The sequence below is a fragment of the Loxodonta africana genome, chromosome 9, assembly GCF_030014295.1.
Source record: "Loxodonta africana isolate mLoxAfr1 chromosome 9, mLoxAfr1.hap2, whole genome shotgun sequence".
Lineage (NCBI taxonomy): Eukaryota > Metazoa > Chordata > Mammalia > Proboscidea > Elephantidae > Loxodonta > Loxodonta africana.
In genome coordinates, this window is record NC_087350.1 from 23,155,797 (window position 1) to 23,168,083 (window position 12,287).

General features: G+C 39.2%; 1 protein-coding gene across 4 annotated transcripts in view; it reads right to left on the minus strand.

Moving 5' to 3' along the window:
* NAA35 (N-alpha-acetyltransferase 35, NatC auxiliary subunit) overlaps positions 1-12,287 on the minus strand; it is a 97,430-nt gene that overhangs the window by 22,891 nt on the left and 62,252 nt on the right. For all 4 annotated transcript variants that reach the window (XM_064291164.1, XM_064291161.1, XM_064291163.1 and 1 more), the window contains 2 exons: positions 2,554-2,732; positions 175-234 (listed from right to left, as the gene is read on the minus strand). In XM_064291164.1, coding sequence (XP_064147234.1) covers positions 175-234; positions 2,554-2,732 — 239 coding nt within the window. The remainder of the gene's footprint in view (positions 1-174; positions 235-2,553; positions 2,733-12,287) is intronic.

A 12,287-nucleotide genomic window follows, 5' to 3' on the forward strand; every position in this document is an offset into this window, starting at 1 on the left:
GACCCAGGATGTGATCTTGATGAACGTTTAATACTCTGAATCAATGCTTTGATTAAAAAATACTAACTATGGAATTCTTTTGAAAACATCTACCTTTTGTTCCATCAATCAATAAAATAGCATCAGTACACATATAATATTTAAAGAAATATTTCAATGCTAAATGAAACTTACTTGTAATAGAGATCTCGAAAGAACACAAGGTGACTGTTCACTAAATTCACAGAAAAAATCCTAACAGATACATTGAGAGAAAAGGCAATGTCATTGAAAGATAAAACAACAAGGGAAATGTTCGCACTTGAAGTATGATTTTTACAAGGCCTCTGGAAATGATATCCTTACAGAGCTGAAATATGACAAATAGTTAAAGGTCATCTCTACAAAAACTGTCCAATTGTACCAAAGGGACAATGGATAATTTCAGAACCTAATTTTTTTTTAAATGACCAATAACAGTATTTTGGGGTACCAATATTAAATTTGTATACCATAAAAATAACAAGGCTATTATAATGGTTTATTAGTTTCCACTGGGTCCTCTACTGCAGCCTAAGCATCCTTCTCAGCATAGCACTCATCAATAACTCAGAGGCAGAATTCAATACAAAACTAATCTGCTATTCTGACTCCATCCAAGAAAGGCAATACTACTGCTAGATCTGAGAATTTCCAGGTCTCTTTATTATGTAACATCACTAAAATCAGAAACACAGGGAGAGGGGAAGAGGGAAGGACAGAAAGTGGAAATAGAAGAAAGTGGTGAGGACACAGGGGAGAATGGGAAGAGGGAAGATGTTCCTTAAATGCTCCTAAAAGATACTTAAGACTCATCTATTTTATTTTTTAAATTTAATTATGGTAAAATACACAACATAAACTCTGCCATTTTAGTTTAAGTGTACAATTTTGTGACATTAATTATATTTACAGGGGTCCCCAGGTGACAACTGCTGAACAACCAAAAGGTTGCTTTGAACCCATCCAGAGGCACCCTGGAAGAAAGGCCTGGCAATCTGCTTCTGAAAACACACAGCCTTCAAAACCCATGGAGCGCAGCTCTACTCTGACATACACGTGGTCGCCATGAGTCGGAACTGACTGGACAGCAACTGGTTTTAACTGGTTATACTTAAAGGCCTTACAGTTAATGTGGGAACACAAATATATGCCAAGGTAACAATTAAGGGTCAAAAACGCAGATGCAGCAGACAGAATAATAAAATCTCTAATTTCAGATGTGCCACTAACTAGTTATCTAATAGTTACGACCCCTCTGAACCGCAGTCTGCTGAGCTGTAAAACGAACTAAAGTATCTCTATTATTTTAAGGAGGAAGGAAGTACATGACAGAAAGATTCACCTAAAAAGATGTGAAACACAGAAAATAAATGTAAATATATACAAAGAAGCTGAAAAAGCTGTGTATATGCTTACAATAGAATACTGTGCAGCCATTAAAATAATGTAGACATATGTGTGTTTCCTGACATGAAAAGAAAGATGTTTATGATATAAAGATTAGTGATTAAACAAAGGAGGTTACCAAACAGTATGATCCTATTTTCTATGAAAAATATTTACACATACACACACACACATTCTGTAAAGATTTTAAGACAGAATCCAGGATTTAAATCCTCATTCTTAACACCTGGATAAGTTCTCTAACCTCTCTAAGCTTTAGTTTATTTCTAAAATAGGTCGCATAAACTTCTTTTGAAGAGTAAACAGAATTTATGTATAAGCACACACACACACACATAGAGCAAAACCTACAAAAGCCAGAACATGTGTAAGGCAGAAACCTGTCAGAGAAGGAAAGTTCAAATATTTTATACTGATAGAGAGTGACAGAAAAGTGTTAAGACTGTACCCTGTCAAAGGTGGACAACTTGTGAGACCCAGAAACACAAGGCAGTCCCATCAGGTTCTGGCTCTCACAGGTTTCACTGTATGTATAAACCTGTTGCCATCGAGCTGATTCTGATTCATAGTGACCCTACAGGACACAGGGTTTCCAAGGCTGCAATCTTTACGGAAGCAGGTTGTTAATTCTTTCTCCTGCAGAGCAGCTGGTGGGTTCGAACTGCAGACCTTTCAGTTAGCAGACAAGTGCTTAACCACTATGCCACCAGGGCTATTCACATATATATATACATATATATAACACAGTGTCTGGCTTTGAGCAAATATTCAATATACTTTAAACCTCGGTGATGGAATTAAGGATTACTTGTTTTTCCCCCCTACTTTGTTTATTTTTCAACAAGAGAACATGAACTACTCTGTAACAGTAAAACATTTTTTTAAAAAAACATGCCATGGGTTGAAATGGCCAAAGTTTTGTTATATATACTCTACCATGGTAAAAAAAAAAAATGTGATGAAGAATCTAGTTTCCACTAAGAATGACAGGAAGTTGTTGAATTCAAAATTCTTTTAAAATTTTAGCTACTACAGAAAATAGATATTTACCCTCAGGGCAGCCAGTGATGAACTATTCTGTTACTAAATCAAAGGTTATATTCCAGAGTAGAGATTTGTACTTACCAAGATACAATGTAAATTTGTTAAATTGACAACCTCACAGACAGTTTTTATTCTATCTATTAATCTTGCAAAATAGTTGACCATTTCTTCCCTTTTAATTATTTTTGCATATCGAGGGAAGGTGGGTGGGAGTAGCCTCTGGTTAACAAGGGGCTCAAAACCCATCATAATTGGATGATCTAAAAAGAAACATATAAAAAAACGGATAAGATTTTCAATGCTTCTCTGAATTTTAAACCTCAAATGCTATTAAAAATAAAAAAATGACAGTTTCAAAAGCATCTCCAAATTCAAATCATCACATCCTCTAAAGATTTTAGAATTTACTATTGATATATCAATACACACATATTTTTAATAAATGACCTAGGCAGATTTAATAACCTAAAATTGTACTTCCCACCTACACGTTGGTGGTGGGGGTTTCCTATCTCAAAATGAACTTAAAGCCAAGAATGAGATAAAACAGGGTTATATACATATTCACTCAAAAAGAAGCAAAGCTACATGAATAATTACATTATAACAAAAGGTAAAATAGAAACCCCAACATGTAGGCTTTCTTGCCCTCAATTATTAGAAATGAACAGTAAAATCAGTTCTAACTTAGCTACATAATAACCACAAACAGCAGAGAAGAGCAGCCCCCACTCCCCAGTGAGTCTGGAACACACTTGTCCCGAGATGTAATTACAGAAACCTACAATACTTCATAAAGAGATAATATATTAGAGACCTCAGGGCGAGTCCCTGTTGCCTAATTCTCTGTCCCCTGGTAATGTCCTCACTTTTCACACTAGTGCAAAGCTCCAAATTAGCTGCTCAACTTGAACTCTAAAATGAGGAAGTCCCTGAAACGCAAAGTGATTACAAATTTTGGACTCTAAGTTCTTCTGCTGGACCACAGACAGACTGCAATCTAAGACTAAATAATAGTTTCACGTGTCAATGAAAGATAAAATTAAAGCTGAGTAGGTGTCATCATTAAGAATTAAAAGCAAGATTACATTTAATGCTCCTGAGGCATACACTGTAACGGTTCTTCGAAAACCGAAACCGAAAACACACCTGGTTGCCAGCTAGTTGACTCCAACTCATAGCAGGTCTGTGTGTGAGAGCAGAACTGTGCGCCGTAGGCCTCCTTTTTTATAATTTAATTTTATTTATTTTGCTATTGTTGAGAATACACACAGCAAAACACACACCAACTCAACAGTTTCTACATATATAATTCAGTGACACTGATTACACTCTTCGAGTTGTACAATTCTCACCCTCCTTTTCTGAGTTGTTCCTCCTCATTAACATAAATTCCCTGCCCTCTAAGGTTCCTATCTAATCCTTCCAGTTGCTGTTGTCAATTTGATCCCACACAGTTCTTAAAAGAGCATAAGGCTCAAGGCAGACCTTTTTTACTAGTTAAGCTATTGTTTGGCTTTAAGAAGACTTCAGGGATCTCAAGGGACATTTCAGTCAACTGGCATAACATAGTTCATAAAGAAAATGTTCTACATTCTAGCGTATGGGGTCTTAAAAGCTTGTGAGCAGCCACATATGGCTATACCATCTTGCATTCCCACCAGCAATGGAAAAAGGTTCCAATTTCCCCACATCCTCACCAACATTTGTCAATATCTTTTTTTTTGTTTTTTTAATCTTAACCATCCTAGTGGAATAACATGGTATCTCATTGTGGTTTGACGCATCTCTGTGATGGCTAATGACGCTGGGCATCTGTTCATGTGTTTGGTGGCCATCTTAATGTCCTCTTTGGAGAAATGTCCATTCAAGTCCTTTGCCCATTTTATGATTGGGCTGCCTTTTTTTGTTGTTAAGTTATCCATAAGGTTTTCAATGACTGATTTTTCAGAATCAGATGACAGGCCTTTCTTCCGAGGTGCCTCTGGGTGGACTTGAACCTCCAACCTTTCAGTTAACAACCAAGTGCTTAACCATCTGTAACACCCATCAACTCCAATGGTTCTTGAAGGTAATGCAAATAAGCATGTCCCTTAAGGTTCTTGGCCTTTTTCCTCTATACTCACCTTCTCCCAGTTGAATAACACCTTGTGGTGCACTGAACTGCTTTTATGTGGCCTTCCCAATAAAATGATTGGCTGTCACTATGCAAACTGAATGACTTATGGTCCACCAAGGGACTGGTCAGTTTACTATGAAAATGAGTGATCTGTGGGCTGAGCAGACTGGTTAGTCCATGGTCCTTGTGGGAGGGCCATGACATGAAGTCAAGAAGAAGTAGGTTGATATAAAGGCCAAGTGCACAGAGGTTCAGGGGGACATTACTACCATCAAGAAGAGTTTGGAGCAGTGTGTGTTCTTTGGACCAAGGACACAGAATCCCTGTGCTGAGAACTCACTAGATCCAGAGTTGTAACACTTGCCCCTGCAGGGCAGAGGCCTGAGTGTGCCCCACGCAGGCACTGCATGCCACCCCCACCCCTGCCAGGCAGCATGGCATCAAGAAAGCTCTGCAGGCCCAAGTAGTGTGACAGGAGCCAGCAGCAGGGTCCAGGGAGAGAGCAGCAGCATAGCAGAAGCCTTGGGAGCCGTGCAGGCCCCTGGGCTGCATGGTGGTAGTCAGAGGCAGCAGCTAACATCTGATATGAACTACAACACGCCTGCCCAGTGTCATAGGATGGACATGGCTAATTTGGGGAAGGGTAAACAGTTCTCTTTTTGGTAGTCTGTTGTTATTGTTTACCATTTGCTTTCTATTAATAATGGCTTTCATTTTGTCAACACTGTGTAAGAGTCTCATGTGTCTGGTTCAATCACAGATGGAACGTAGCACCCACGGAATGGTTGGTGCCAGTGGCTGAACGTGTCTCATTCCTAGCAGTCTACTGGCTGCCTGGAAATGCATGTGCAATGTAGACAGACAGACATGCACAAACATACTTAATCTCATAAATGTTCCAATTTAACTGATGATGCCCAGACTAAAACCTTAGCCAACAATGTTTCTTCTGAGTTCTAAACCTATTATTTCCAACTATTTAATGGGCATTTCAATCTTGATATCCCGTATCAACTCAAAAGGCATGTGTCCTTAATTAGTAAAGAATGCCTGCCTTGAACATTATGCTCTTTTAACAACTATCTATATGAGATCAAACTGACAACAGCAACTTAAATGATTAAATGAGGAACTTAGGGGGCCGTGAGTTTATGTCAATAGGGGAGAAACAATTTGGAAAAGGGGGGTGAGCATGGTAGCAGAACTTGAATGTAACAGATTCCACTGAAATGTACATGTGGAAGTTATCAAATTGGTGTATGTTCTGCTGTGTATATTCTCAACAACAAAAATAAATTTAAAAAACCACATACACGAAATTTGGAAAAGGACAGTGGTGGTGACTGCACGGCATTGTGAACGTAATTCATGTCACTCAACTGAACACGCAATAATGGCTGAAACGGCAAATGTTTCTTATTTATATTTCAACATAAAAATTAAAAAAAAAAAAAAAAGCCATGTGTCTAAAAACTATCTTCATCTTTCCCTTAAGTCCCCTAAGACTGCTTCAAGGACCCCTGGTAGTGTTAATGATTAAGCGCTCGGCTGTTAACCAAAGGGCTGGTGGTTTGAGATCACCCAGCAGCTTCACAGGAGGAACACCCAGCAATCTGCTTCTGTAAAGATTACAGCCAAGAAAACCCTGTGGGACAGCTCTATTCTGTCCCATGGGGTCGAGATGAGTCAGAATGGACTCAATGGCACCTAATAATAACAAGATTGCTTCTCCTCTATATTCCCTTTCTTAGCAAAATGACCCACTATCCTCACGATTGCTTAAGCCAGAAGCCTCCTTCTCTTCGTCCCACCTCCTCACCAGCTTTATTTAATCAGTCAGAGTAAGTCGTAAAGATTCTACTTCCTAGTGTCTACAAATCAGTTTCTTCTCTTCAGTCTGGCTGCCACTGCACTAGCCTAACTAGTGTCCCTGCCACCAGTTGCTTCTTCATTAATCCACTATGCTGCCACCTCAATCATTTTACCTAGTACAACATGCTTTCACTCTCCTAAGTTAAAAATTTCATCGACTCATACATACAGAAAAAAGTACAAAATCTTTAGTAAGGCATTGGAAAGTGCTTTACAATTTCATGCCACTCCTATAGGTAAAAAAAAAAATGTGCTCCAATAGAAAATTACACATTGTCAGGATGATTCTGCAAAGGTTTGTTTTATGACCTAATATGTGGTCTATTCTAGAGAATGTTCCATGTGCGCTAGAAAAAAAAGTATATTTTGCAGCAGTTGGGTGGAGAGTTCTGTATAAGTCAATGAGGTCAAGTTGGTTGATTGTTGTAATTAGATCTTCCGTGTCTCTGTTGAGCTTCTTACTGGATGTCCTGTCCTTCTCCGAAAGTGGTGTGTTGAAGTCTCCTACTATAATTGTGGAGGTATCTATCTCGCTTTTCAGTTCTGTTAAAATTTGATTTATGTATCTTGCAGCCCTGTCATTGGGTGCATAAATATTTAATATGGTTATGTCTTCCTGATCAATTGTCCCTTTTATCATTATATAGTGTCCTTCTTTATCCTTTGTGGTGGATTTAAGTCTAAAGTCTATTTTGTCAGAAATTAATATTGCTACTCCTCTTCTTTTTTGCTTATTGTTTGCTTGATATACTTTTTTCCATCCTTTGAGTTTTAGTTTGTTTGTGTCTCTAAGTCTAAGGTGTGTCTCTTGTAGGCAGCATATAGATGGATCGTGTTTCTTTATCCAGTCTGTGACTCTCTGTCTCTTTATTGGTGCATTTAGTCCATTTACATTCAGGGTAATTATAGATAAATAAGTTTTTAGTGCTGTCATTTTGATGCCTTTTTATGTGTGTTGTTGACAATTTCATTTTTCCACATACTTTTTTGTGCTGAGGCGTTTTTCTTAGTAAATTGTGAGATCCTCATTTTCATAGTGTTTGACTTTATGTTAGTTGAGTCGTTACGTTTTTCTTGGTTTTTATCTTGAGTTATAGAGTTGTTATACCTTTTTGTGGTTACCTCATTATATACCCCTATTTTTCTAAGTAAAAACCTAACTTGTATTGTTCTATATCGCCTTGTATCACTCTCCATATGGCAGTTCAATGCCTCCTGTATTTAGTCCCTCTTTTTGATTATTGTGATCTTTTACCTATTGACTTCCATGATTCCCTGTTATGTGTATTTTTTTTTTTTAAATTAATCTTAATTTGTTTGTTTTTGTGATTTCCCTGTTTGAGTTGATATCAGGACGTTCTGTTTTGTGACCTTGTGTTGTGCTGATATCTGATATTATTGGTTCTCTGACCAAACAATATCCTTTAGTATTTCTTGTAGCTTTGGTTTGGTTTTTGCAAATTCTCTAAACTTGTGTTTGTCTGTAAATATCTTAATTTCGCCTTCATATTTCAGAGAGAGTTTTGCTGGATATATGATCCTTGGTTGGCAGTTTTTCTCCTTCAGTGTTCTGTATATGTCGTCCCATTCCCTTCTTGCCTGCATGGTTTCTGCTGAGTAGTCAGAACATATTCTTATTGATTCTCCCTTGAAGGAAACCTTTCTTTTCTCCCTGGCTGCTTTTAAAATTTTCTGTTTATCTTTGGTTTTGGCGAGTTTGATGATAATATGTCTTGGTGTTTTTCTTTTTGGATCAATCTTAAATGGGGTTCGATGAGCATCTTGGATAGATATCCTTTCGTCTTTCATGATGTCAGGGAAGTTTTCTGTCAGAAGTTCTTCAACTATTTTCTCTGTGTTTTCTGTCCCCCCTCCCTGTTCTGGGACTCCAATCACCCGCAGGTTATCCTTCTTGATAGAGTCCCACATAATTCTTAGGGTTTCTTCATTTTTTTTAATTCTTTTATCTGATTTTTTTTCAGCTATGTTGGTGTTGATTCCCTGGTCCTCCAGATGTCCCAGTCTGCATTCTAATTGCTCGAGTCTGCTCCTCTGACTTCCTAGTGTGTTGTCTAATTCTGTTATTTTATTGTTAATCTTTTGGATTTCTACATGTTGTCTCTCTATGGATTCTTGCAACTTATTAATTTTTCCAGTATGTTCTTGAATAATCTTTTTGAGTTCTTCAACAGTTTTATCAGTGTGTTCCTTGGCTTTTTCTGCAGATATCCTAATTTCATTTGTGATATCATTAAGCATTCTGTAAATTAGTTTTTTATATTCTGTATCTGATAATTCCAAAATTGTATCTTCATTTGGGAAAGATTTTGATTCTTTTGTTTGGGGGGTTGGAGAAGCTGTCACGGTCTGCTTCTTTAAGTGGTTTGATATGGATTGTTGTCTCCGAGCCATCACTGGGAAACTAGTTTTTCCAGAAAATCCGCTAAAAAAAAACTGCAGTCAGATCCCTATCAGAGTTCTCCCTCTGGCTCAGGCTATTCAGATGTTAATGAAGCCGCCTGGGGAGGGTGGGGGAGGGAACAGAGAGATAGGAGAATAGCACCTCAGAATATAGCCAGAGTTGCTTGTCTTGCTTGGAATGATTATTATATCTGAGATTCCCGCGGGGCGTCGCCTATGTGTGCTGGCTGTGTGGAGATTGCCCCCAGGGGGTCTGGCCCGCTGGAGTCACGGTCAGATCCTCCGCTTAGCCCCATGCCCAGCGTCAAGGCTCCCCTACTGGGACGGTGCACTCTCGACTCCAAAATCAGTCGCTGCCTCCCGGGGACTTCTCGTCCCTCCAGCCGCGTGGCCGTGCTGCCCCCGTGAACCAGGTAGGCCCCCTCCCGGGGTTAGTTCAGATGGGTGGAGTAGCTCCCCGTGCTTGTGCCGCGACCGAGTGTCCCGGCTGGAATGCTGTTCTCCCCGCTCCAATACCAGTCGCTGCCTCCCGGGGACTTCTCCTACCGGCTGCGTCCCACGCCGCCCGCGCGACCCGGCTGGTTCCCTTCCCGGGGTTAGTTCAGGGGGTAGAGCAACTCTCCATGTTTATGGCGTACCTGCGTGCAGTCCAAATCCCCGCGGGACGGTTCCCTGGCTCGGATGCTGCTCTTTCTGCTCCAAGATCAGTCACTGCCTCCGAGGGACTTCTCCTACCGGCTGCGTCCCACGCCGCCCGTGGAACCAGCTGGTCCCCCTCCCGGGGTTAGTTCAGGGGGGTGGAGCAGGTCTCTGTGCTTGTGCCGTACCTGACTGGTACGCTGGCTCCAGGCTCTGGAAACAATCGCTGCTTCCCCGTATTAGTTCGTTCTCCGTCTCTAAATCTGTGTTTGTTGTTCAGGGTTCGTAGATTGTTATGTATGTGATCGATTCACTTGTTTTTCCGTGTCTTTGTTGTAAGAGGGATCCGAGGTAACGTCTGCCTAGTCCGCCATCTTGGCTCCGCCCCCTGTCAGGATGATTCTATGGGAACTATGTTACAAATCTGTAAATTATGGGTAACTGACAGACATGCAAATTCTGACCCAGCTTGTACAGATTCAGTTGATTCCACCCACGCCTGTGGAAAAACAATTTCACTTCCATTTGCAATTTACTTTGACATTCCATTACTCCATATAAATTTGTGCTTTTTAAAAATTTTCATTGAGTCAGTTATAACATCTACCTGTTTATCTCATTGAATGAGATAAACATTGAATGAATTTACCTTTTTCAGAAAATTGTCTTTTAATACCCTAAGCACCATAAGCTGGAAGTGAGCAGAGTGGGAATACCACGCTCTTTTGTGTCTCTTTACTTTTGCACAAACTCTTCTCTCCACATGTAAAGCCTATCCCTCATTCTTAGCCTGGTGGCCTTGACAGAGCTTAGATGCCCTCTCTTCCCTGGTCCCCCTGCCCACAGTGTATACACCGCTGCTACACTGTCTTTGTGGGATTATGTCATTTGTCTCTCTCTGAGCCCTTCTGAAAGCAGTGTCCAGCTTGCTACTCAAACACCTAAATGCCTGGCTCATAACAGGCACAGGACAGATGTTTGCTCAATCACAGGATATCAACGTTCAAAATAAAACGAAAGACAGCTACCACTACAATAATTTAAATTTCTGATTTGCACCATCTATAACAAAGGTAAAAGTAGTACTGACAACGTTGTAAGACGCTTCTTTACAATACCAATATGAATACATTTTGGGTTTTAATGAACAATAATGCATAGAATCCAGAAACTTAAATAGTACATTGCCCTCATTTTCCCACAAGATATTCTCACATTTAAAATTACTACCGATAAATATTCTTTTCTTAACACATGCAATTTTAGGCTTTAAACCACAAGTGTAAGATAAATAGTTAACAGCCACTCATAAAAATCTGAATTATCATGAAGCAAATATTAATGAGAAATGGATAATGAATACAGTATATCCTGTTCTTCCTTTGTTTTCATATAAGTGAAAAAGCACAATATAAAATAATATTAACTTCTGAAACTAATTCAGCTGCCCTGCACATTGTACAGTATTTAGACAGCATCCCTGGCCTCTACCCACTAGATGCCAGTAGAATCTTCCCCAATTGTGAAAACCAAAAATGGATGCAGACATTGCCAAATGTCCCTGGGGGGATAAAAATTACCCCTAATTGAGAAACACTGATCTAGACAAATACAATAAACAATTATAATTCAGTGTTGACACACCGAGGATATTATAGGAGTACATAATCCATACAAAATTTTGAAAAAAAGAGTTCTAGAGAAAGTGAAGTCTAGGGAAAAGATCTAAAATGATGAGAAGTTAGTTAACCAAAAGGACAAAATATTTCAGTCAGAATAAAGCATTCCAAACAAATGAAAGGTCTAGGGGACAGAGAATATGGCGCCTTTTTTCTCACTCAGGGAACTGCAACTTTCCAAGTTATAATCTCTCCAGTCTCAGAAAGTAAAAATAGATGCACATAAACAGAGTACAGACAAAGTTCCTATCATGAAGTTACAAATTATCTGTATGTTCCTCTCCATCCTCCACATAGATTTTAAGTTTTTCTGGACATATTCTATAATTTCAATGGTTAATGATTAAAATGGTTCCCGATAGCTATTTTTAAGTCTCGGCTATTGGAGAATCTCATGCATAGGGACTTTGTAACCAGCACTAGTCAGTTTTTAATCTCTTAAAACTAAGATAATAAAGTACAACTACTATATTCCAAATATTATGACACATTAAAGTGTTTCATTTACTAAAATTCTTATTAGATCATGGTCCCTTCAGTCCAAGCTGGCAGCGTTTCTGCTAGTATAACATTCTCAAAACCTTTGTAAGTCTCCCATTATGTCACAGTTGGTCACACCATTAGACGTGAAAGTCTTGGTCCTCCACAGATCTTTCCTGGGTAACACTCATTGCCAGTAGAGTCCATTCTGACTCACAGCGAACCTATACCATCTCTATTCCTGGCTCCTGTGACATGGCCAAGTAAAATCCATGAGTCATGTGACTTATCTCTTCAGTATTAGCAGAAGGTTCCAGCTACATCCTTGGTCTTCTCTCCAGAGCATGCTTTCCTAACAGTGAATATCCTAATTGTAGCAGCTTTTAGGATCTGGATAGGCTGAGAATTTCCGAAAACATCAAGTGTTGATTCCTTTCTGCTTTGTAGTTTTTCTCCCAATCTACCTCTTCTTTTTACACATTCTACTATAAGCAGCAAGTAGAAACCAGGCCGCAAGTTTCAATACACTGCTCCTCCACAAAATATCCATGTTTATCACTTACAAGTTCTGCTTTCCACAAAACTGTAGGATTTAATTCAGCTAA